This window comes from Pleurodeles waltl, chromosome 5, assembly GCF_031143425.1.
Source record: "Pleurodeles waltl isolate 20211129_DDA chromosome 5, aPleWal1.hap1.20221129, whole genome shotgun sequence".
Classification (NCBI taxonomy): domain Eukaryota; kingdom Metazoa; phylum Chordata; class Amphibia; order Caudata; family Salamandridae; genus Pleurodeles; species Pleurodeles waltl.
The window spans coordinates 262,241,992-262,269,187 of NC_090444.1; the positions used below are offsets into that span (position 1 = coordinate 262,241,992).

A 27,196-nucleotide genomic window follows, 5' to 3' on the forward strand; every position below is an offset into this window, starting at 1 on the left:
ACACTGGCATTCCCTTGTCCTCCCTACGCACCAAATAGGAAGACAATATTTGGAGAGTATTCCATGATAAGAAATGGACACAAGCATTGACCTTCCAACACAAGGTTTCATGGAATGCGAGACTGAAGAACATACAGTTTCACATTTTGTACTGGGCATACCTTACACCCATGCAACTTAACCAACATTTTCCACCAGTGAATGTAGCCTCCCGTAGATGTCAGTCAAGCACCGCAGTTGTACGTTATATGTTATGGTCATGACCCACCCTTCATGATTACTGGCAAGGCATATACACCATCGAGCAGGAGGTCACCTAACTTACAGATTTAAATTACTGGGAAGCCTGTGCCCTTGGCATTTTAAAATGCAGGGAACAACATGTCGTTCGTATCTGTTTTGCCAGTCTAGCCCTTCTGTTAGCAAAAAGAACACTCACACTACAATGGAAGTACCCACAAGCCCCATCACTGAAGACATAGGAGGGCTCAGTCAGAAAATTGGGGACCACAGAGGGCACAGCTCTTCCCTGTGAGGAAGCCTGTCACATCCACAGACGTCCCATCTCTCTGGAATGGGCACCTTAATATTGGTGTTTGTCCATTTCACCACACCAAATGACTCTCCCCTAGATTCTCCAGCACCGATACTCACTGGCTGAGCCTCCCTTACTCACACTCCTTCATAACCCAGGTCCTCCGCAAATGAGCAATCAGCATACCTCACCACCTCATTATTGTTCACAACTTTTGTTCCCTCCACGCTAGGCGTTCAACAACTACATTGTTATCTTAGACAGACCACCTTGTGACACTGGGTTGTCTCCAGTCGCCCCCTCTGTGTCATTTATTAGCCCTTTAGGAGTACATGCCTCCATCCCCACCCCTTAGCCCCCAACCCTCTCTATGTTCCCCTTTTTAGGGTTGAACATGCAAGCGCTCTGGCCTCTGTTGTAATCTCTCTGTGGGTTTTTAACCACGCCCATGTCATGCCTGTCACTTTCACTGGTTCATGGGCTTGCCTTTTAAAATTCACTTGATTTTATTTGTAAAAGGCATGCATACGTCCATGCCTTTGCCGGTGTTTAGCCCTCCTCATGCGCACCGGCCAACTACTGAAAACCTACGAGGCTCCATGTTTTCAGCATGGTTTCTGGACTACTTTTTCTTTTTATTTCCTACACAGCGCGATCTCGCTGGGTTTTACACAGCGCGATCCTGATTGTTTTTTAAAACATTTTTTTTTTATTTCCCCGTCCCCATCCACACCCCTGCCCGCTTCCCCTTGAGATTTGCTGTGGCTGCCGCTGCACATATGCATTGCCATGCAGCATCTATTTTACAACGCTAATAGCTCTAACTCGAGTAAACGCAACACCTATTGCATTGCAAATGCATGTTTAGCTTCTGCTCACTTATCACTTTTCTCACTGGCCCAGATTCTTTGACTCGAGATGAAATGGATCCTTCCAATGACCTATGTCTTAAAAAATCGCTGTGGAGACACTGGCTTTCACAGCACTAGAGCCCCCAGGCTGCCGGTGCCACTCCCCGCCTACTTCTGACACAGACACTGTCATCCTTCCAAGGCCCACCCCACTGCTCTATGTAACGCTACAAGCCCCACTTCCTGCTAAAACTACATATCCCAGCGTGCTCCGTTAATGCTAATCAGTATCTCAGCTGGAGCCCTCCTCGCAGTCTAGCAGCAGTGACTTGTGTATGTTGGGTTGCTCTTTCGAGTCTCGTGTGCGTTCTGGAATTCTATGTGCATGAGACTCGACAGAGTAGAACGGAAAGGAGAACATTTGGGATGGGGACCGAAGTGGTTGTGGTGTTGCGCTGTCCTGTCTTCGTCTCTAATAAATAAACTTACCTTGTATCTAACGCTTCATTGGTGATGAGGGACCGGCAGGACAGCATGTATTTCCAAATATGCATTCTGCCAGCCGTTACAGCTTCATAGCTGCCTTCCGGCAGGCAGTGGATTTAACGGACATCTCCTGTGCAGGGTGCAACTCTTCTTTCTTTCTGCTGGCCGTGGTGACTCTTCTGCGACCGGGAGGTGTGTGTCAACTCGGTGGATTTTGAAGCAGGAGTGAGTAAACTGGCGAGGGCAAGTGCTGGTGGCATGCGATAGGTTGGAAACGTGCACACCTTGCACAGACGTTGTTGGAGACACAAGGTGCAGAAGCTGCCTCGCTCACACGCGCTGCCTTGCGCACACGTGCACCGCGTCATCAGGACATTTCAGGAAGAGACTTGTCTCCTAGACAATGGAGACACCTCCACCGCAGCATTCGGGGTGCTGGGAGACCTGGGAGATTTGTTATGGTCTTCTCCTCGGCAACAGTGACGCCTCCACCTCGACATTCGAGGTGCTGGGAGACCTGGGAGATTTGTTTTGGTCTTCACAGCTTCAGGGAAGGCAGTTTCAATGGTGATACGCACACCTTGTTTAGCAAGCATATCACTTTGTTTCAATTACAGTGCTTTACGGTGATACGCACACCATATGTTCAACATTAATAACTCTTATTAATTTATATTTTCAAACGGTAGTACACATACCTTGTTCTGTACGTTCTCTAGTATAACTTTACTATGCCACACTCCATCGTTCCTCCTCCTGTTTTTTCTCCTGATCCGGTTTTGTCAGAAGCTGATTGGGATTCGTGGAAGGAAGGTTTTGAAGCCTACCTAAACTCTCTTGATGGTGACTCCTTTACTCATAAAAAAGGTTTGCTGTTCTACGTCATTGTTTAGGACCAGAAGGTCATACATTTTAAAACACATTCCCTAAGTTTGTGTTCCATTGGTTGAGGGAGAAGGGGATAGAGGAACTGACGACTATGCTTCTGCCATTAAGTCACTTGATGTTAGATTTAAAGCAGGTAAAAATGTAATTATGGAGAGGCACAAATTTTACAAGAGAGTACAGGTTTCTGGTGAACCTGTTGAGAGCTTTGTGGGAGCTTGGAGAATGTTAGCTGTTTCATGTGATTATAAGGCGTGTGAGGATGAAATGCTAAGGGATCAATTGGTTGAGAAGACTAATAATAAGAAGGTACAAGAGACTCTCTTGTCTACTCCAAACCTAACGTTAGAGAAGGCGGTGGAAATTGCTACCAGAATTGAGAGTACTACTATGTTCGTGGAGTAAATTAACACACCTAGTGATAAGGACTCACATCAGAGTGTATCTTTAATTAAACAGAGGTTTAACAAAACTCATATCAATGTCAGGCCTGAAACATCTGTTAGGAAGGAGAATTCTAAGAAGCAAGAATGTTTTAGATGTGGTAGTTCTTTTCATTTAGGTAATGAAAGTAGTTGTCCGGCAGTAGGAAAGAAGTGTTCCAAGTGTTCTAAAATTGGGCATTTTGATAGGGTGTGTAAAGCCGCTAATAGGACGGGATCTCGTTCACAGGACAAAGTTCTTAAACTACATAATGACAATATGGGTGGTATAGAGCCATCTACTAGCGAGGAGGACGAAATTCTTACTGTCGCCAGTATTTCTAAAGTAAGCGATGGTAGTAATGAGGGTATATTTCTTAATAAATTTAAGAGGCCTTCCTGCAAATTGTTAATCAATGGATGTGAAATTGTTGTCGTAGCTGATTCAGGTTCACCCTATACTCTTTTGAGTGAGAGGAAATGGAAGGAGTGTTTTGATCATATTGAGCTTAGAAAGTCTCACATCAGACCTGTGGGGTATGGAGGGAAACCTGTGGAGGTTTTGGGTGAGTACGAGGTTGAGTTGGGTTTTCAGGGCAATTTTGCTAAAGGTATAGTGTATGTGGCTAAGGATGATACAATCCTGTTGGGTTGGGAAGACCAAAGGAATTTAGGAATTTTATTAGATCCTAATAACCCTGAACAGGTCATTTTAAGCAAAAATTATAACCATGTGTTGTCGGTAGGATCTACGTGGGTTGATGCTTTTCCTGATGTTTTCAAGGAAGGAATTGGTATGTTCAAAGGTTTTGCGCACAGGATTAAATTGAAAGATAAAGATAATGCTGTTCCTAAGGTTCATAGAGTACATAAGGTACTTCTAGCGCTGAGAGCGGAATTGAAAAAGGAACTTGACAGATTGTGTGAACAACACATAATTGAGAAAATTGAAGCGTCTGATTGGGTGGGTCCCATAGTGATTGCTCGTAAAGCTAATGGTTTGATCCGCATGTGTGTGGATTTGTGTGATCTCAATGCACAAATTTGGGTGAATCGCCATCCCTTGCCTAACATTGTTGAAATGTTGTCTACACTTGGCAATGCTAGTAAGTTCAGTTTGTTGGACATGACCTCAGCTTATCATCAAATTAATATGCATCACGATTCTAGGCACTTAACAGCTTTTGTTACACATGCCGTTTGGCTTGGCTGTGTTCCAAAGGGTGCTGGGCAGTTTATTCAGGGATATGGAAGGTGTTATTGCCTTCCAAGATGATATTTTGATCTTTGGAAAGGATCAGAAGCAGCATGACGAAAGAATGAAACAAGTGTTGTCTATGTTGAGTGAGAAATGGATCGTTCTCATTGCGAACAAATGTAAGTTAAGTACATCATGCATTGATTATTTAGGTTATAAAATATCAGAACGAGGGGTGGAACCAAAGGAGAGTTTGATTAAAGCTGTTGAGGATTTCCAATCACCATGTAATAAGGATCAAGTTAGATCTTTTATGGGTCTAATTGAGTTTTATGCCAGATTCATTCCTAATTGTGCTAGTAAAACATATAATATCAGGTCTCTTTTAAAAGATTTTTAAAATTTGATTGGTGCCACGAATGTGAGCAGGAGTTTTCAGCTATTAAAAAGGAAGTTGCCCTGGCCATTCCGTTGAAGGCATTCAATACTAAGGACGAAATTGTAATTATGAATGATGCCAGCCAACTTGGTTTGGGGGCTGTTTTGCTGCAGCAGAGGAATGGTAAAGATGAAGTGATAGCTTTTGCCTCACGAAGCCTGAGAGGGGCTGAAGCTACTTATTCGACTATCGAAAGAGAAGCTCTCGCGTGTTGGTGGAGAATTGTGCACTTCAAATCTTATGTGTGGGGTGTACATTTTACGGTCAGGATGGATCATAAACCTTCAGTGCAAATATTTTCTACTTCAGGTCGGCAACGCGCTACTCCAAGAATAGGAACAAGATGCTTCCCAGCAAATATCGTGATTTTGTACTTTTTGCTTAGAAGTTGTATAAGTTTAATGTTCTAATGTTGATGTACATTTTATTGCAATTTACTTAGAATTGTTAAGGGAAAGGATGTGTTGGGTTGCTCTATCGAGTCCCCTGTGCGTTCTGGAATTCTATGGGCACGAGACTCGACAGAGTAGAATGGAAAGGAGGACGGTTGGGAGTGGGACCGAGGTGGTTGCGGTGTTGCGCTGTCCTGTTTTCGTCTATAATAAATAAACTTACCTTGTATCTAATGCTTCAGTGTACCCCCAGATCCTACTGCTTTATAGCACCTCGGAGCTATAAATGCAGGTCTCCGTGCATTGTACGGGCATTCCTGCACGCTGTCGCAGATCGACGAGCTTGCAACATGAGCTTTACTGCGAGCAAACGGGGGTATGGATATGGAGGGGGTGCCAACTGGGTCTTAGGCGCCATATAATATTAAAACAGGAGTTTGTATCATTTGAAATGTCTTTAAAAGTGGTACTGGCTCTTTTCCATTCCATTGGGGCTAAAGGACCACTTCCAGGCCTGAGGTCTCCCTCTCCAGACTGTGTGGTGGCAGGTTATATATAACTCACTCACCTCACACATTCTTGTAGTGAAATTACGTCACCGAGTGAGGCGGCAAGAGTTTCAGGGGCTGTAACGCAAACAAGGACACTGGAACCCACTGCCTGGTGTGGTGGAAACAGCAGCTGTAATTGGGGTGTGGTGGGCTGAGGGACCCAGCGTCACTATACCCGCTGCACTTAACAGCTAGGCCGAGGGCTCGCACTCCCTCGACTAGGACACTTCTCTTAATAACGGGGCTCACTTTTCCAGAGAGAAGGGCTCACTGACGCATTACTCTGGTCTGGCCCATCCATGGCTAAAGTCTCTCACTCTCAGGGTTGGTCCCACGGCGTTTCGATGGAGGGGTCTGACCTTGGATGAGCTGGTATTCACTTTTCCGGTGCTCTCAAAAGTGGAGTGGCTCACTGTCTCAGGGCTGCAACCACACTCTCCAGGTGTGGCGTCTCAATCTCTTTAGGTGGCCAGTTCTGTTCTAGTGCATGCTTCTCTCTCTATAAGTGCTAAGGTCTCAGTTTTACTTAGGTAGTGTTTCGCACTCCTTCTGGGATGGGAGTGTCACATGTTTAGGCTGTGCCCATTCTCTGCAGGTGAGGGGGCTCACTCGCCCTCTATTCTTTTGCTGGCTTCCCACTTTCCCAATGATAGGTCTTGGTTTTGCTTGGCTAGGGTCTCGCACTCTCTCAGGGACGTGGATATCACCTGTTTGGAGCTGAGTCCACATGTTTCCAGGGATGTCTCACATTCCCTGAACATTTTTTATTTATTTATTTTTAAATATTTTGATTGTTTTCAAACAGCACAGGGTCATAAACCGATATCAGTTGCACCAATAAATAGATAAATTGTGGGATACAGATTCACAGCTTTAATAAGAGAAATAACATCATATATCCATTAAATAGTGGCATCTCAAACCTCTGCTATCATACACATATACATTTAGGGGTGGTGGACCTGTGCTATAATCGAAGTATAAATTGCCATCTATTAAGTTGGTCCTGCCATATTTTGTTGCCCTCAATCTTATCTTCATTTACAATTCAGTTAGATGACTTCAATTCCCTGAACTTTTATGACGATATTCTAATGCTGGTTTCTCACTCTCCCAGGGGGAAGACTTCTACCACAGAAGGTGTGAGACCTGTTTGTTCGCACTGTATGCTGGTAATTGTAGTCCCGCATTTGCAATGAACGTAGACAGGCAAATAAAGGAAATACCTTGGCTGGGCGAGCCGTTCACACCTGCCATCTGACAATTTGCGCGCTCTGATGTGTAAATGCTACATTATTATTAAGCGCCTCAGCCAAGCCTGCCCCTCCCACAGATAATGCTGGCAGTGGGAGGGGTGACCCAGGCCTCAAAGGCCGGGATAGAGCAACAGGAGGCGGCCTGGAACCTCCTTTCGAGGCCCTCTGATCGTAGCATGATTGAAGGAAGACTTTAAAACTCAGTTGGTGGCGTGGCTCGTCACCTGTTTGGGAGCTTGCTGGGGAGCAGTGCTTCAGAGTGAGTCTGCAGGAGCAGCAGGGGGCATCTGCGCCAGATAACAGGAGAGGAAGGGGTGCACCGGTGACTCTGGGCTGGAACTGTCTTCATCAGTTACCCTGTTGTGCGAGTTACTGCAGTGGCCATATCTGGGGGAATCTGACTTTGAGGGGTGGCCTAGCATGCGCAAAGGTGCCAAGTTGGCTACAGGAGTTGTCCCTGTTGCCCGAAGAAGGTGGCACAGTGTCCCGTGCTGTCCCACCGCACGCCCATCACTATCATTCGTTCATGGGCTTGCCTTTCAAAAATCCTTTGATATCATTGGTAAATGCTTTAAGTTTGTCCCTCCTTGGGGCAGTTTTGTTACCGCCTTGATTTTTGTTACCGCCCTGTTACATGGATAATTGCAGGTTTGCCGATACGTTTCACTGCAAGCAAACTTTCCTTTTGTGTCACTCCTTCGCACTCATGCTCATGGCGGCTGTGATTGCTTCTGTCAACTGTTTTACTTTTCATTTTTAATTTTGTGGCAAGAAAAGTCCAGTTAGGAATTTAGAATTCCAATAGCTGTAACTGGATAAAACGCCAGACCCATTGCATTGCCAATGCTTGTTGACTTACTCAGCCACATGTTATACAGCAAACGATATTATTGTTTATCTTATTTGCTCCCAGGTTTTTCCATGCGAATGCTACAAACTTTTATTGTATTTCTCTATATGTTGTAAAAACCCCAATAAATACAATATTTAAAACAAATTAACCTTCCAGCTTTTCCAAACCCTCTGATTGAGTGAATAGGAGGGTTTATGACCGCTTAAAAGTTTAGTACATCTGCATGTTGTGCCTTATTTTTTGCCAAAACTTGCATTTGGTGCTTTTTGATGTACCCAAAAAAATCTGATTCCTGCGGGATTTTGGTAGATTTTTTAGGGCACAACAAATATGGTTCCTTCCCCTGGGCTAGTCGTATTTAGGACCTAAGTCCAGTCAGAAAACAAAACTTCGAGCCGGAAATTAGAGTCATAGTGATGGACAGTCCAAGTTATTAGGATGGCACTCTACTAAAATATGGGAAAACATTTCATTTTTGTTTTTCATAATTTAGGTAACAACCTTGGCTTCTGTAGAGCTATCCGCAATATTTCCCGATGGCCACATTGCTGATGATGTTCCAACCTATTTTAAATGATATGTCCATGGACAAACTCTTCACTCAGCGTTGCAGGATTTGCTATGTGTTTTAAGACAAGGATTGTTAAGGGGGTGGGCAGAGCCTTTTCTGTGGAAGCCCCTGGATGCTGGAACCACAAATGTCTCTACTCAGAATGCTGTGTTGTTTAATCTAGAAAACCTCTTAGAATTTGTTTTTTCACTTAGTAGTATCTCTTTGTGGCTTTTCTCCCTATCGTTGCATACATGATTAGCTATTGTGTTAGGAAACTAGCACCATGAAGCTATGGTGATTGCACTCTTTACAGACTGAAGTAGAATAACATAACAAAAAATGCGGACTTTTTAAAGATGAATTTTGTCATAACAATATTTTATTAAAATTAATTTTCAGAAATTCAGGAGAAAAAGAACTCTGTCTCTGTAACACAAAAACCAGGAGAAGGCCAACGACTCAGCAGTTTAACATTTGGCTGCTTCCTAAACAGAGCAAAAAGCCCTCAGCAGCAAGTTATTCGAACGGAAGGAAGCAGTAAGACATCCGCTAAAGAATTAGATTTTTGTGAACGACACAGCCCATTAGGTACTTTAAAAAAAATACATTTTGTTATTAAAGTTTTAGTAGCAGAATTAGAATTTTGCTGTGCTACACAAGAAGCTTACATCATAGACATTATTCAAACTATGATCACAGACCAGAGACATTTTTCAACACAGCAACGTTCCAACTCCCTCCTCTCGGGGTACACTAATCTCTCTTCCTAAACCAGGCTAAGCATTGTATCTATCCACTTTTCCTTGTAGTAGACCTCCTAATAGTAGACCTCCTTGAAGTTATTCTTGTTTACATGTCTGAACATTCACCCAGGTCCTTTGTAACCTTGTTGTCTTTTCAAGAGACCCTCTTATGTTGTTTGACTGCCAGTGGCCATTCTGAAAGATCCCCATTCCATATCTCCCACCCGAGACCCCCGAAAGCACCCAATGAATAGCGATGCGCCTTTTCGCCAGGACAGATCCCAATGCCCACATTCACAATCTCATTTTGCAGTGTTCTCGTTTCAGTCATATGCCTAACAAACATGCCTTTATAGACTTAAACAAAGGCATGCCTGTCATAGCGTTTAGAATTTGCACCACCTCATTCAGGGAGCACGCAACACTTGGGCACACATATGTAAGATGGAAAGAATCTGTGTGGAGCAACCACATCTGCCACAGCAGGACGACCTACCCGAATAAATTGGGGCCAACTCACAAGGTGTTAGGTATCTTTTATGCAACTAATGAAATTGGATTAATTTAAACTGCGCATTATTGTCTTGACTTGCTCACATGCCGTCCTCCATTCACTTTCTGTAAGGTTTTCCTGTCAGTCCTGCTCCCAGCGGTCTCAAGCTTTTCACGTCTGTCAGTCTAGACTTTTGGGAATGTTCTCCAAATGTCATGCACCATTTTAGATACTGTGAAAATTGTCATGTGCCCATCCAAAAATACCCCTGTGCCTGTGTAAATGAAATAAATCTGCCTTTGAGGAACAAACTTCTGCCCACCAAGCATCCACCGTCCAGCCAGGCATGGAAGGACATTTCCTGTTCTATTTTTATGAAAGGCCTAGGATCTCCATGGCTAATGGACGTCTTCTCAGAATCTTAACCACAACTGTATGCCACAGGTTTGCCGTCCTGCAAATATGGTAAGGATTTTCCAGCCCACACAAAATGTGAGAGGTAGCTGACCTTGTTCACGTGCCTCAGTAAACACTTCCAGCAGTTTTCCTATTAGGGTGAATGCATTTTCTGATTAAACTCAGCTGGGATGCCATCCAAACCTGGTCTTTTTTAAAATCATACAATGCCTCAACGCTAAAAGGGGCCTTTAAAAGTAAGCAGTTCTTCCCCAATGGGTGTGGAAGTCCTGCCCCCTCTAGGTACCTCTCCTTCTCATCTGAGGGAACAGTCAACACCTGTGAAAAGCAATCTTTCAAATACACACAACTATCCTCATTAATATGTTCCCCCACTCCATATTACACTTCCATGCCAACATACCACAAACCAGTGCACCCACCTGTGACATTTAACCCACCTGCAGCTCAGGCAAAATCTGAGAAGCTAAGTGGTTGATAGCCCTCAGCACAGATCAGGGCAATCCCACAGACTACCTCAACAAGGACATCATTCGCTTCAACAACAAGATCAAGAACTCTGCAGACTCCTTCACACCCATTAAACCAAACAAGTAAAGAAGGACCAACAAGCAGGTCAGCTGGTACACAGAGGACATATGGGGCTCCAAACAACACTAGAAATGCAACTAGAAAACAAATGGAGAGCCAACCACAAAACTACTGACAAAGCCACCTACAAAGTGGCACTCATATGGTACCACCAGCAATTGAGAGACACAAAGAAAAGAGTGCTAGCTGAAGTATCAAAAAGAGCTCCAGCAGCAAGGGAATCTTCTCGATCATCCAGGATTTCGCCATTCCTACAACCTCCATCAACAGCATCATCCCCTCCCAAGAACTCTGCAATGACCTATCCAACTTATTTCAAATAAAAATAATGACGATCTACAGCAACTTCACTCACCAACCAGGCCCTAGTGAACTCATTGCCTACTGGCCCATCACCAAGCAAGATGTCCACCTGACCAAATGGAAAACACTCACTGGAGAAGAAACAACAACTATCATGAGGACATCCACTCAGAGGCCCAATTAGACCCATGCTCTCACCGTGACTAAAACCTCTCAGAGCATCCTGTATCAGCACTGCCTCACCAACATCATCAACACCTCCATAATCTCCACTACCTTCCCAGAAGACTGGAAGCGTGCAACGGTTCAAGCCTTCCTCAAGAAACAGTGAGCCGGCCCCAGCCAACTGAGCAACTTCTGCTCCATATCCCTGCTCCCCTAGCCAGCCAAATTGATAGAGAAGGCCATCAACAAGCAACCCATTAGCCACCTTGAGCTATACAACCAACTGTGCAATACCCAATCAGGATTCAGAAAGAACCACAGCACAGAAACAGCACTTATCGCAGGTACCGACAACATCCGAACCATTCTGGACCGAGGAGAAACAATGGTCCTCATCCCATGTGACCTCTTCACAGCCTTCAACACAGTCTCTCACCTCACACTCATCAGAATACTCCATGAGATCGGCACCCAAGGATCTTCTCTCAAATGGATCTGCTTCATCCTCATTGGAAGAACCCAGAGAGTCAGTCTGCCACCCTTCACATCAAAAACCAAGAACCTGATCTCTGGATTCCCCCAGGGACAGTCCCTCAGCCTCACCCAGTTCAACGACTACATGACAGCGCTCGCCGACTTGATCTGATCCCAAGAAATCACCATCCTTTCCTACACCGATGACACACAACACATCCTCTCCCAGGCAGACAAAACAACTTCCACCATAACCAACTTCATCAACTGCATGACCATAGTAGCACAATGAAAGAGAACCAGCTGTTTGAAGCCCAACTCAGACAAGACAGAAGGACTGGTCTTTGGGAACAAGTTCTTCCCATGGGTTGGCACCTGGTGACTAACAGAACTAGGACCAATACCCGCTAAACACGCCAGAAATATGGGAATCATCCTCGACAACAAACTCATCATTAAAGCACAATTCAATGCAGTGAGCTCCACCTGCTTCGACATCCTACATATGCTGCTAAAAATATTCAAATGGCTGCCACAGAATATCACATGAACCGTCGTGCAAGCCCACATCACAAGCAGACTCAACTACAGGAACACACTCCATGCCAGAATAGCCAAGCAGCAGCTCCTGCATAGACTTCCGACCATTCAAAACTCACCTGTAAGATTCATACTCAACTTTCCACACCGCAATCACATCTCACTTCAGAGAGCTCCACTAGCTCCCCATTTACAAACGCAGCCAATTTAAAATCCTCAAGCACACCAGATCCACATACTCCTCCACCAACCAACCAGACTCCTAGCCCCACTCCCACTCCCACCCTGCCCCCCGCATTCACAAAAGCAAAGTAGGAGGGTGCTTGTTATCTTATATCGCACCCAAAACATGGAATAAACTTCCACAGCACACCAGAGCCTCCTTTTCACTCCTTGAGTTCTGCAAGAAGCTGAAGACCTGGATCTGAATAACTCTATGGGGTGCACATGCTGACACAGCAGGTCAAGTGCCTGGATTCCCGCAGGGGTGATTAATGCGCTTGGCAAATCAGTGTAACATAACATGTCAGTAGAGCCATGATTGTGTGCAAGGAACTGGCTGGTATACTCACTCATATGGCCACCTCTGTGCAATAACCATCCTGTATACATGTCCTAAAACAACTAGGCCATTATCTCCTAACTGTGTTGAAATGGTAACACTACTATCTTCCATTTATGCAGTCAATTTAACTGCCTAAATTGTGCAACCAAGATTTTATTCATACGATACAAAAAGAAGCATCCTCTCCAAACCCACCCCAAGGGCAGACGCGTAGATTTCCCAAATGTTGGTTCACCCAAGTGTGTCACCAAGCCTCTCAAATATATCAAGTGACCGCACACTATTAATAAGACATCAATTCTGTAAAATATGAAAACAGACACTAATCATCCACGGTCAAGTTCCACCACAGACAGGACCCCAGCAAGGTGCAATGCCTCCAGACTAAGGTCCTAAACCAGGGAAGGATCAAGGCCGTACCGAACTTTCACGTCCACATGCAGTTGGGCTCAAGTCCTTTGTAGCATCACCCTAGCCCTCCCAGCTCACAGCAATGCAGTCACCAACCACAGCAAAAACCCATGAGATATAAACTGAACTACACCCAGCATATAACACCTTTCCACAGTTTCTACCCTTTGGAGGGTGCCACAGTCTTAACAGCAGTGTGCAGACTTCGTCATTCTGCCATCCCTCTACACCCTGTCATTTAGAGCTCTCCAGGATCTGGGTCCACTTTCACCCTGTCGCTCGGGGGGTGTCTGACAGTGATAAAACTTTTCAGCCTGTCTCTTCCACCCTCCCAATATACCATCTTCCTCTGCGATCACTCGGGGGGCTTGATTAGTTGTTCCTGCACCCTTGAGATGACTTTATACTGTCTGCCATAGATCCTGAGCGTCCCAGCAGGGGGTGGGCAGCCATGCCCCACTCCGGCCTCGCCTTTCCAACATTACCAACCAAGACAATAATTCTTCCGGTGTCACGAAGAAGTAACTATTCCTCTGCATGAGATTTCGCAAACGTGCATGGAAAAGCAACATATGTTGCAAATTAATTGCTCGAAGCTTCTGTTTCACTTCCAAGTAGGGTTTTCTTTGCAGTTGCAATTAACAAGTGTATTCCGGTCTGCAATGGAATGATTTTCAAACATGAACTTGTTCCCGGTCTGAGCTGCCCTAAAGATGAAATCTCTATGACTATGAAAAAAGGATCCAGAATATCACAGATTGGCGCGGGCCAGTGGAGAGGGGTCCGACAAACCCTGTGGCCTCACTTTCCCTTTAATCCATTCCTCCTTGCATTGGTCCACAGAGTCTCCTTCCACCCACTTCGGAAATCTGAGGAAGAGACAATTTTGTTGGTAGCATTTTTTGTGTCCCCTGCGCTGTTTCCCAAGGCGTTACACATTGAGTGTCGCCATCAGTAGTTTGAGGGCAGCCATTTCAGTATGCATCTCTGTTACTGTGTCTGCAACTGTTTGAACTTTATCTGACATTTTTACGAACATCTATGTGCAGTATAATCACAAGTATTGCGACTATTTCAGTTTTGCCGCTCATGAGGGCTCTTCTAGGGGTGGCTCCTGAGTCACCATCCTTTTTGCCCCTTCATGGTTCTTGTGGCTTCCTGTGGGAGGCGTTGTGTAGAAGTAAATTGAGTGACTGTGTTGCTTTGTTGTGATTTTAACACCTTATCTTTAACCACTTCACAGTCTATATGAAGGCACACCTCGGGAAAGTTACCCACCCCACTTGATGCTCAGTAATTTCCACAACCAATTTATTGTAAGCCACACTTAGAGGCCGGCCTCAGTGCATTCTCATGAGGTGGTTATAGCAACTCCCCCGGAAAACGCAACCTGCACAGACTCATACATAACAAGGAGGAGCCCTAGCTTGCCGTCAGCTCCAGGGTAAACAGTGCAGCATTTAGTTCTTCCTCAAAGAAGGGGCTGTTGGGTCTCAGGCTTCTGTAGTTACAAGCTACAGTACTTTCACATCACAGTACTGTACATATTCAAACCAGGCGGGAATATAACAATGCCAGGAGCCCCAAACATCTGCGGGTGGCCCCTCAGCACTCATGGTACAACTCAAGTGCTCTAGTACAGTCCCTTAGCTCACCCCCACCAGTCCAGCCAAGTCAGTATAGGGCAGCATCCAACTCCCTCCCACCACCCCGCTCAGCAGGAAGTGCTCTCTTGCTGCCTGGTGGACCCGATAGAGTAGACAGCCCTCAATACCGCTTGCTGAAGGCCATATCCTGAAAGCCACTTTGGAGGTGGAGTTGCAGCATCCCACAGTTGCTCTGTCTTTCTCCAGGCCGCCCCCTGTCTGAGTTTCAGCACCACTGGGGGAAGGCGAGTTTTCACTCTGTGTCTGTGATCAGCATCCCAGACCACGTCACCTCTCCCAGCAGGCAGCGTCGCTCACTGCAGCACTCCAACTCAGCCCAGCAAAAGAAGTCTGCTCCCATGCACTGCTCTCCTGCAGGCCTCACATCGGTGTTATTGTGCAGAGATTTTACTTAGCCTTTTCAGGAGACAGTGGGGGAATCAGCAGAGAGTAATAAAATTAAACACTTTAAAGCACTGTCCTGGCGAGGAAGAGTAAATTGCAAGGTGTAGGGTATAATAAATTTTTTTTTAAACTGATGGCGATCTAAAAACATTTACAAATTACACATTTTCCATCACACATCTCCAACACTACCCAACATATTCTGTTGCTTCAGGTGATCTTTCCTGTGCCACAAGTGGAAGAGGGATTGGAGTGACAAGTGTCAATGACTGAGTTTTGCCCAGCTGCAGCAAGGCTGCATCTCTTCCATGAGCACCAGTCCTAATCTTGCACTGACACTGGTCTTCAATTCCATTGACCCATTTGGGGCCACTGATAGACTTAGGGCCTGATTTAGACTTTCTCTTCTGCCAAATTATAAATCCAGAGGATATAATGGGATTTATATTTCGGCGGGTGGTATACCCCTCACCAAACTCTAAATCAGGCCCTTAGTCTGTTAGATGGAAGTGATTTGTACAGGTAACTCACAAAACCTTGTGTCTACTGTGGTCTAGCGTCACTACTGCATCACATGGGTGTTGGCATCCAAAACTGGTTCACTTGCAAACCATGTAAAGACTGGTGCTCCATGGAGAAACTGAAAAAGTCACTGATCAGTCCAAAATAGCCTTTCATTTTTTTTAAACCCATCTTTATTAAAGTTTTATAGCTGCAACAGTCATATCTTAGTATACAGTCATACAGTGCATATTCAACTGTGCACTGCAAATTTGTCCACAACAAGGCATAACACAATGCTTTGATTACATGCCATTTCAATCTTCTGTAACCCAATCAACAACATATAACATGAGCCTATAACCTCAGTATTCCATGTTGATGCAGAAAAAAAATTCTCTCTCTCTCCTGTCCTCTCCTGTCCTCTCCTCTGCTCTCCTCCTCCCCTCTCATGCCAGGAGCAGCAACATGCCACCCAGGCAGGGCGGCAGGGTCTGTGTACTCACTATTTGGCCATCCTCTCTGTGGAGGGAAGACTAGATCGATTCAGGAAGTTGCTGTTATCACAAGGGATCACTGGGGCCAGCTAATCATAGACCTCCTCGCTGTCAGGTGGCCCCTGAAGAGCAGACAAGCATTCATCCCATGCTGCCACTGTGAGTCTCTTCCTCAGACTACTTGCCTCTTCTCGACGAAACACTGTGGCCTCCACCATCCCCCATTTGATAGTCGCCGCACACCAGCACTCTGACTCAGGAGCACAGTGGCCTCCCAGTGCATTGCTATCAGCCATTGGCCTAACAGCAGCACCAAGTGGTTTGTGGCCCCCCTCACCCAACGGTGCTCATAGAGGCCCAATAGGCAAGCATCCACCCTGTCCAGCCCAAGGCAGCCCGTAACATGGATTATGGTTGTGCATAAATCTGCCCAAAGCACGTGAGCAGGACCAGAACACATGCAGCATGTCTGCAGCGGGGGCATGACTTCAAGAGCAATAAACGTATGCTGTAGGGTATATCCTATGCAGTCTGGCCAGAGTGAGATAAGCCTGATCAAGTAATTTAACTGAATGTACTGGAATCGTGCATTACAAGAGACTTTTCATGGGTACCCCAGGGCCCTAGCCCACTTCTTTTGCGACAGTCGCATTCCTAGTGCTGTCGGTGTAATGCAGGCTCAGTGTCAATGGGGCCCCACATTTGCTCCACTGCAATGTTAAGGTGTCTATGCATCAGGAACTGGTCCACCAGGATCCCCGATTGCTGTGACAACAAGTCAAATGGGATGTTGCCCTTGTTCTAACTCCCATGGGTCCCATACCTCCAACCCCGCTTGACCTGCGGCCTCACTAAAGACTCGAATAGAGGGCAGAGGTATCTCAGGTGCGTACAATATTGTACCAGGAGTGAGCCACATCACTCGGCGGTGAAACTCATATGCCACCTGGTGGAGGTTGTTGGAGGGCACCAGCCACACCGTGCCAGGAAGGAACAGCTGTCTGATCAACCTGATCGACTTTGTCCCTGGTGCGGATCGCACCTCTGACAAGTGCCGCCCAGCTAGCCACTGCACTGGCCATTGGAGCTGTGCTGTCAAATAGTAATGCTCGAACATGAGAGTGCAGAGCCCTACGCTCTGCGGATGATACAGATCAGCAGATTGGTGAAAACATATAAAAGCCATAGCAGCATGACCATCTTTGAGAGGGACACTCAACACTGCACTGTAAGGGGAAGGGAGCACCAGAAGGCAATCTGGGGTCTCAGGGAAGAGATAGCCTTGGTGAGGTTGCCCTCGAATAAATCTTGAGTCACATGGTAAATAGTAATGCCCAAATACAGAAAGGTGTGTGGCTTCCAGTGCAAGGTATGGGTGCCAACCGTGACAGTGTGAGCTGAACAGTCCAGGAGCAGGGGAAACAGACATGTCTTGGCCCAGTTGACCCCCAAGCCTGAGGTGACCCTAAAGTCAGCCAGGATGTGAGCAGTCGCCATTCCATACATCCCTTATGTACACAAGGATGTCGCCTGCGTACAGTGAGACAGCATGGGTCTCACCACCAACCGGCATACCCCAATCGTCAGACTGCCAAAAGCACTGTGCTAAAGGCTCTGTAGCCAAGGTGAACAGTAGAGGAGGGAGGGGGCACCCCTGGCTTGTGCCCCTACTAATAGGAAAGGGGTTGGAAATTCTGTAACCAATTTTCAACCTTGCAACCCCGTCAGTGTATGACAGCTTGAGCATTCGGTACAGCCTATCCCAGATTTCTACTTTCTGCAAGACTGTAAACATATAGTCCCCGTATAGGGTGTTGAATGCCTTCTCTAAGTCTAGGACGGGGCAGGCAGAATATGGCCAGCATGCTGTGGCCCCTTCCAAAATTCTATGCAGCCAGCACATGTTGAGGGACTTAAACCTGCTCGGTATAAATAAAGCTGTTCTGGTTGGGGTGGACCAGCTTCAGCATGTGCTCCAAGACACGCTTCACCAGTACATTACTTAGGATCTTATAATCACAATCCATCATGGACAACGGTCAGTAGGAAGAAATGCCCAACAGGTCCTTACATGGCTTAGGGAGGGATACTAGCAGGGCGTTCTGCATAGTTGGAGGGAGTTGACCAGCTGAAAGGGCGGCTGCATGCAATTCGATCAGCTTGAGGGCCAGCAGGGTGGTGAATGCTTTATAAAATTCTATATATAGGCCGTCCAAACTTGGAGACTTGCAGGTGGGGGATTGTCGTATGGCATCCCTAATTTCTGACTTTTGGGCTCCCATCCATTCATACTAGGGTGCTGGATTGTAAATGAACTCCTAATGCTTGCAGAAAACTCTATGCATCGCTTCATCGGTGGAGACCACCATACCAAAGAGATCGTAGACAGTGATCACTGGCACCACATAAGCCAACTTGTGCCCCGGCTTATATCCCTCAGTGTGTATTTTGGCTTGGTAAGCTTTGTAGTCAAAGCATTGCAGTGAATCAATCAATTGAAAATGGTGAATTCTGGCTCCCGCCAACCTGGTTAGGGTGCCATTGTCCCCCAGTGCGGCCTTCTCGAGTTGTTGCAAAGAGGTCTCCACTTGAATGAGTTAAAGATTGAGCATCTCCCTGGCCCCTATCACTGAACGTATGCAGTGCCCCCTGATCATAGTTTGAAGCGCATCCCACTCCACCATTCGTGTGAAGTCTGTATTGCTGTTCCCTGCTATGTAGGCAGTTAGGGTCACCAAGACAGAATCACAGAATGCTGGGCCGTTCAAAGCTATGGGCTGCAAATACCAGGTGGGCACCGGTGGAGCAGGGTTCCGTCACCCCACACGACACAACAGTGGTTTATGGTCAGACAGTGTCTTCCCAAGGTACTCCGCCTCTACCACTTTAAGGTGGGAGGCAGGGTGTCAGAGAAAGTGATCCTATCGGACATAAAGGTTATGTGGAGGGGAGTAGAAGGAGTATTCTCTGGCAGCCAGTGCAAGGTATGCCAGCTGTCTACCAGGGACATGTGGGTAAGCCATTGCAACACATACAACACAGTAGGTGCAGTGGGCGACTGGTGTAGAGGAGGATAAGACCTACATAGTGCAAGGTCTAGAACATAATTAAAGTCACCCCCAAGTATCCAGGGCAGGTGGGACCAGCGAGTCAAAAGGGAGAAGATAAGCACCAAAAACTTGGCCTGGTCAAAATTTGGCAAATATAGACATACCAGCAATACATCCACCTCGTTCAGCCTCCCTTACACAAACACATACCACCCCCGATCTACTTCAACCATGCTACTCTCAAAGGGCACTGACGGCCACACCCATATCAGCACTCCTCTAGCATACCCCAAATAGGTTATGCAATAACATCCACTCCAGCATTTTTGCAGTTTCGGGCCATTGCCTTTCACCAGGTGTGTCTCCTGCAGAAATGACGTGTGCCCCTCATCGTCAAATATATTGATGAACAGAGTTTTGCCTTCGGGCAGTTCCCAGCCCTCTCACATTTCAAGTGAGAAACATAAGGTTCATCATCTGACAGCCAATAACGGAAAGGAAAACGTAGAGAGAAGCCCCAGGCACTGTGTAAGGAAGGTACAATGAGAGGCTGTAGTAGAGCAACAAACAAAGTCCTGAACTCCCCACTCCAGGTGACAGAGCAACATCTGGCTGGCCAAACTGCTAACAGAACACAGTGAGTTCTGAGTCCCTGCAAGTAAGTAGTCCAGAAGGCTGCAGGGTTCTTGATATAGGAGCGTGAACAAGCCTGCCAAAACGGAGCAGTGAGTGCTATGCTATACCCAAGTGGTCAGCGCGTGGGCCCAACTTCAGTTACATGGCCCACAGCTGCCTCAAGCTTGACAGCAGGGAGAAGGGTTTGGCATCAAGGTTGAATTAGTCAGCAGCTAGTGAGAGGAGGCTCTGCAGATGGTCACAGCAAATCATCACCCATTTGCAGCGTAACAGAAAGGAGAACAATAGATAATATACTCAGCCTGGAAACTGCTGACCCCAACAGAGGACACCTCCTCCGACCCCTCCATGGGATAGATCGCTGCAGGGTCCTAAAGATGTGACCCCACTACGAGGGCAAAGGCCCTCTTGCGGTGCGCCTGAGCAATTGAGGGCACCCTAGGGACACCAGCACTAGCCACTCAGGCTGATCTGTCCCGCATCCATCTCTGCCCCAATATGGAGTGGCCCAAAGGCGACCCAGGCAGTGTTGGAGCACCGGCGTTGGGGGAAGTGCTCAACCAGTTTTTGACTCAGTCCCATGCATCCCCCCCGGCTCCATGAGGAAGTATGGTTTGCCATTTGCCATCACTTTAGGTTTAGTGGGAAACAAAAGAGAATATTGCAGACCCTCCTTTCATAGTTTGCACTTCACACTTGTGCACTCTCTGTGCTGGACCACCAGCATGTAATTCAGAAAAATTAATATCAGTGATTTGCCTGATGTGACACCAACCATTTGCAGAGTGGCTTGCAACACCATGTCGCAGTCCCTGAAGTTCAACAGTGTAGCCACCACAGGCCTTCGAGGGGCTCCCGACGGGGGGTGCTTAGCAAGCACTCTGTGTGCACGTTTGACATTAAAGTGGGAGGAGAATCTCTTAGGCAAGATGGTGGTTGAGAGCCAGGCTTCAAAGAAGGCTGTGGATCGCCCTCTTTTGCCCTCTCCAGGAAACCATTGATGCATAGAGTATCCCTCCAGATTCTCCAGTTTTCTCTCTACCTGCTGAAGTCAGACAGTAAGACCACCAGCTTGTGAGCGAAGGAGTGGTTATGGGTCACAACTCAGAATGGGCAGTTTTGCCCCCTTTACTTTGTCTGAGACTTTACTCTTGTCCTCGTGCAATAGCTCCAATTGAAGTGCCACAGCGTTGACTCTGTCCCCCAAGGCAAAACAGGTTGCGTCGATGGCCAGGAACATCTCGCCAAACTCCGAAGAGCACAGAAGCCTTGCCGTCAGGGCCTCAACACTGCAGTTTTCAGGAGCTTCGCTCAGCGGACAGCGGGAGTCCCCGCCTGGGCCATCAACATTCACAGGGACTCCCCATTATGTTTCTGATGGCTCCCACCCGCCTCAGGAATGGCAGATAATGGTGGATTTCAGGTCCTCTTCTCCGGAGCCTTAAGGAGTCGCGTCTGCTATCTTGTAGCGCTCTCCCATGCCCCTCTAATATATCCTTTCAAGTTGCACAGGTGACAATGACAAAATTGGTACTCTACTGTCCTCACCTATACCCATGTGGTCTTTGTAGGGCCATGATTTTAAAGCAATCCCTTGTAGGTTGGGTTGTCTGTGTTCATAAATGTGGTGTTGTCCAACATAGCAAACTTTGCACAGGTCCCATCTGCACATTTCATTCCTACCAAGACTACTAACATTCATGACATTGCCGACTTCATGGATATATATATATATATATATATATATATATATATATATATATATATATATATATATATATATATATATATATATATATATATATATATGTTACTGATGCATTATGCAGTGCAACTATTACGAAGTAACATACTTCCTTGCATAAGATGTAAATATTTCTTATTGAAAATATAAGTCTAGGGTGAGAGGTTGATGTCCCCACACTCCAATCAAACGGATTCTGTGTAACACAGATTTTGAACTGGTCATCTTTAGGTGTGCAATATGATTATGGACATTAACACTATGCCAGCAGATTCTAAACATTATATGATTCTCAAAATGTTGTACAATACGTAATCATGTACTGAATTATATTATTGTTATTATTTGTTAGTGTCATTTACAGTTAGTACGGAGGACTGATGGTATTTTAGACCTGCCTTGACTAGGACTTTGATGTATTTTTTATATTATGCCTATTTATTTTCCGATTTCTCAATTATATATTCTGTTCTATAGGAAAAGAACTCAGAGAAAGGTCAGTGGGCTGTCAAGCACAGGAGAACAGCAAAGATCAGAGACCAATCAACCAGAATTCTGTTACAAATGACCACGTTAGGAAAGGGCAGGCTAGTTACGCTGTCATAGACTTGGATGATAGTGTATCAAAGAGCTCTTCCATCAATACAAACAACTGGAGTTCTGATGAGGAGGAGGGACAGAAACCGCAGGCTAAACCCAGGTGCGCGTCTACACTTTCAAGCCACACTTCTGAAGAAGGCAGTGGGTTCTGCAGAATGGGAAGTGAAATGTACCTGACTGCATCTGATGATAGCAGTTCCTTTTATGAGGAAGATGGCTTTGAGGGTCAGAGGCCAGAAGATCGAGTGCTCTGTTCTTGGGTACTGGGGTCCCAACGGAAATCAAAGAACCATCCACCTAGGAAATGCCTGTCAGAATGCTTAAGTAAAGAGCGGGACGTCGACAGCTCTTCTGATGAACTGAGTAGAAAGTTTCAGTCTCAGAGACTTGATTATTCAACTTCGTCCAGTGAAGCAAACACCCCAAGCCCAAGTTTGGCCCTGAAGCATCCATCAGCATCATCTGCATGGGGCACACATTTTTCAACTCCAGCGCATTCAGCATCACGGCTTCCTCCTCAAAAGCTGCAGACCCCAAACGCATTCAATGTAAGTTTTGCTTTGACAAAGAAGCACTTAAGTCAACCACAATTGAATAGTGATCGGATGTTCGGGAGGAACAGAAATGCTTTAAGCATGATCCGGCCCTTCAGATTACAGGAGACGGATATAGATCTGGTGGATGGGCAACACATGGACATACTAGAGAACATGGAGAGTGCTTATGATGAAAGAGCTTTTTTTCATGAGTCTGCCCAAAATGAGAGCTCCACCGAGCAGGATGTTAGTGAAGCAACAGGGAAGGCAGCGACCAACACGCCTCCAACGCCACCCTTGCATCGATTCCCATCTTGGGTAAGTAGCATTTTTTTATTCGCTCAGTCTCTTTTTAACGAGACAAGAAGGGAACAATATAAGGATTTTCTCGAGAAAATGTGTATTATTACTGTAGAAAATCTTTAATGTAAGTTAGAATTATGCCAAAATACTTATGTTTCTACGTGGTGCAGATTTGGATAACCTGTTACTTTTACAATTTTTCTTATTAAAAATCCTAATATTCGTATTTAATGGCTGTATTCAGACGGACTTGTTTTTAATTTCAATTAGGTTTTTTAGTTTTCCGATAGTCTCTCCTAGTCAAAGTGTACCACACTCCTCCTAATCCCCGACGTAGAATATAAAGGCACTACAAGGAAAGTCATGGAAAACAAATGCAAGTCTTGTGAAATGTTTTTAAAAATGTGTTTTTCTTTACACTTTCGCACTATAATATGTCCAAGCATTTTATTACAGAAGAGTGGCAACACCTGGTGCACTTGCTGCAGTATCTGCCCACTAACAGGTGCGGGTGGAGTCTGATCAGTATCAAGACTTTCAACAAGACATAATCAATAACTATGTAATGTTACAGAAATTATCTTAATATGATATATATCATTTTCTACAGAGCCCCTCACTATGGTTTGGTCACTTAGGAGCACTGGAGTAAAAGCATATAAAGAATAGTGACTGAATTAGTGTAACCAATGGTGCAGCACAATGACCAGGTGTTAGCTTGAGCAACAGGTCTGGATTTCCTTGATATGTCAGCTTTGGGTGTTAGAGGGAAGTTGTTAATGATAGGTAGAATGTGGTGGGAAAGATATTATTTGTCAATGTGTAATGCTATTTATAATAGGTATCCTGTTTAGCAAACATGCACTACCGATGAGTTGCAACATCTGGCTAAATTGTTTTAATTTCTGTACACTGACCAATGTGGCTGGGTTTAACATATCTGTATACCGCATGACACAGTAAAAGTACAGAATAACTCTCCCTTGAAAACTTCATTCTGTTCTCACCATCTTTCTGAAGATGAGTCAGACTAGCAAGGCTCCTAGAGACAGTTTCATATATTTGGGTCCCATACTTTCAGGGGACTGTCCCAAGTTCTTGTCATTTGAACGTTGGTGAAAAGATGGTCTGGTATTTGGATGAGATGTAGGACCAGGGCAGAACAAGGTAAAAATTTGAAATGCACAATACCACTACGAGTAAGCGAAGTATTTTCAGAGCAGATTTGAAGTGGTTCCATCTTTAAGGTTTGGGGCACGTTTTGCTGCCTAATTGTGCACTCTGCATCATGTCTGTCTTATTGTAAGGGTTGTAGGCTATGATCAGCTCCTGCCAATGGCATGTTTGTAGAAGTGTAAGTGGTAGAATTTGTGAAGCATGTTTAGCTAGAAATCGATGCATTAACCGTATGTTGACTTGTGAGTGAAAGGGTATCTCTAGTTGAAGAACATGCAGATATTATTACCTTTCTATTTCAGGCAGGACCTGTTCACAAATGACTACCATTTATGCTACCATTGGTATAGCCCAGCACAAAAATCTCAGTGCTCAGGAGGAAGCTCCCCCTCATTCAATGATAAAGATAATTCAGGTGCTTTGTGATGTTGAACTTATTCCTGGTCGCGTTTTTCAGGTGACTATAGATTTGAGCCTCCATACATCTGAAAGTGTTAGAACAGGTGGGCATGTGTGGATGCAGATGTCAAATGGGGTTGGCATTGGTAAGGGATGGTGGTGGCATAAACCATGTAGGAATCTACATTTGAAGGATTTAGTATACTTTGTCTTGATATTATACGACTGCTGAGGAATGGTCTAATTCCTTCAAACGTGTCTCTTTGACTAAATTGTATTTTCTTAACCTGTTAATGAAAATGCTGTGGTTCACAGAGATATACCCCAGCGGCAGTGTATGGAAATGTAGACATGCATTACTCCATTAATCTAAGATCATAGAGATGTCCCTTTGTAAGTATCTTGATTAATACAGCTCTTGGAATACATATGATTACCTGGGCCTTACTATAGTTATATATTAATTTAAGATTTTGTGCAGCCTCTCTGCAGGTCTTGCCACTTTGATACCATTTGACCCCCAGTACCAGTCTACAGAGAGCTGAAAGGAGCTGGGAAGTAGATAATCTACTGAACCTGCTTTTGTTCCCTCTGGTGGCTAGGCAGAGACACAGTGTTGTATATTGTATTGTGTTTATTGTGTTACCTTATGTTATCTTATGTTATTTATTATGTGTAAAGTGCAGCATTCCCCATACACATCTTGGCTTTGTGAAGGTAACATAACTGCTAAAATGTAGCCTTAAATCAAGACAAAGGATCAATATAATAGAAGGAGGCAACAGAGGGAAAAATAGTTGAGGTTTTCAGGCTTCATGGTTAAGAGTTAAACAACCATATCTGGATTTTCTGTTCACAAGAGGATCAGCATAGTTAGAGCCAGAATTCCATTGAAAGTTTTTTTCCAGCTCCTTGACACTTCAACAGACAATGCTCTGTTACAGTACATCATCATTCCAGGTTTGGCAATCTTCAGCAAATTTTGGTGTAAGGAGTGTAGTTTATGGAAGGTGGGGCATTATTCACCGAAAAACTGGACAGCAATACTCAAAGATGGAAACCATTGTAATGGAGATAACCCAAGGGATCTATGCAGGGCATTGTATGGAAACTCTGCCAATAATAGTCAAGAGACCCAATCTTTCTGATGTTCTGCCAAAAAGCATCTTAAACATTGCTCCATGGTTTGATTTTAATGGACTCTCTCATTGTGCCCATCTGATTGAGGATGATAACTGGTGGATTTAAAGTTCACTGTCCCTGATTGTTTTAATAAGTTCCAAAAAAGGAACATGAATTCACTTTCCCTATCTGTGATTTCGGGTGTACCATGAAGCCAATCCGACTGCTGTAGGTAATGTAGGCAAAAGAATCAGATGTGCCAGCTTCACAAAGTGATCTTTTATCAGTCATAGAACTGTGTCTCCATGGGAATCTGGAGGTTCTGCTACAAAGTCCATACATATAAGGGGCCATGGCTGTTTGGGTGTAGATGAGTGGTTGCACTAAACCGTTTGTTCTTCTTGAGTTGTCTTTGTTCTGGGCTCAGGCAGCAGTATACCTCATATGTCTCTACTGTCATCTTTAAATTAGGTAACTAAATGTTCTCACTGCCTTTTCTTGTGTCTTCTTAACTGTCATGTGATCTATCCAAGGAGAGTCATTGTTCATATGAACAACCTGATTTTGAAGTTCTTGCCCTAGACCAAATAGCCTATTCTCATGGAATAGAAGTTCATCCACCCTTCATGCTTTGCAATAGTCCTTAAACCAATTCTTCTACTAGTGTACCTTTTTCTGATTCTACTTGATCTGCTCAAAAAGCTGGATTTCAGTTCCTGGTGCATTTATTGTTTGGCTAAAAAAGGTTAAAGGAATGGGATCCAATACAAGTCCACCAACCTCTACCATATAAGAGGTGAGACCTAGAAGGATACAATTGCAAGACTGCACATTCTGGAGAAGGGAAATGGTTTGGGATGGAAAGGGAAATGCACTGGTGTATAATGATTCATGTTGTAGTAATTCCGGTGAATATACATCTGCTGTCTGTCAGAGTTGGTAAATTGACATCACTCGCTACTGGTACAGTAAGACTGACTACAACAAAACTATAACAAAAAGACATAGCATTAGACAGAGAAACTGGTAGGATTGCACAAGTCACAGAGCAATCCCTATCCCACTATCTCTTACCTAATGCTTCATAAGCGACAGAGATCTTCCTCAAGCTCTTGAGCATCAAGCGATGCTAAGACCTGGCAGTTGCAATGAGCAGAGATCAGAAGATGATGGCCCAAGGTTGTAGCTGTAATCTTCTAGGAGATATGAAGTTGAAAAAGAGGGTGACACAAAGGGAAACAGATTTAACAAAACAAAGAACAGGTATTATGTCAAGTACGGTAAGGAAAGCATACAGGAACCATTCAACTAAGCAGTGACAAGTCATCTTGTCCCTACTACCTGACTGCTTAAATTTTCTTGGATGCGGTCCTTGTGGTGGTTTGACCTGGAATCTCTGTTTGACCTGGAAGACCAGGCTCCCATATGTCAGCCCTGCCTGCCACTGACCGATTCTTC

At 45.0% G+C, this 27,196-nt stretch overlaps 1 protein-coding gene across 2 annotated transcripts in view; it reads left to right on the forward strand.

The window, feature by feature from the left end:
* Positions 1 to 27,196, forward strand: part of PLEKHH2 (pleckstrin homology, MyTH4 and FERM domain containing H2) — an 812,518-nt gene that overhangs the window by 284,819 nt on the left and 500,503 nt on the right. The window contains exons 7-8 of one of the 2 annotated variants that reach the window (XM_069233993.1): positions 8,821 to 9,009; positions 22,080 to 23,056. In XM_069233993.1, coding sequence (XP_069090094.1) covers positions 8,821 to 9,009; positions 22,080 to 23,056 — 1,166 coding nt within the window. The remainder of the gene's footprint in view (positions 1 to 8,820; positions 9,010 to 22,079; positions 23,057 to 27,196) is intronic. The other variant, XM_069233994.1, reaches the window with a different exon arrangement.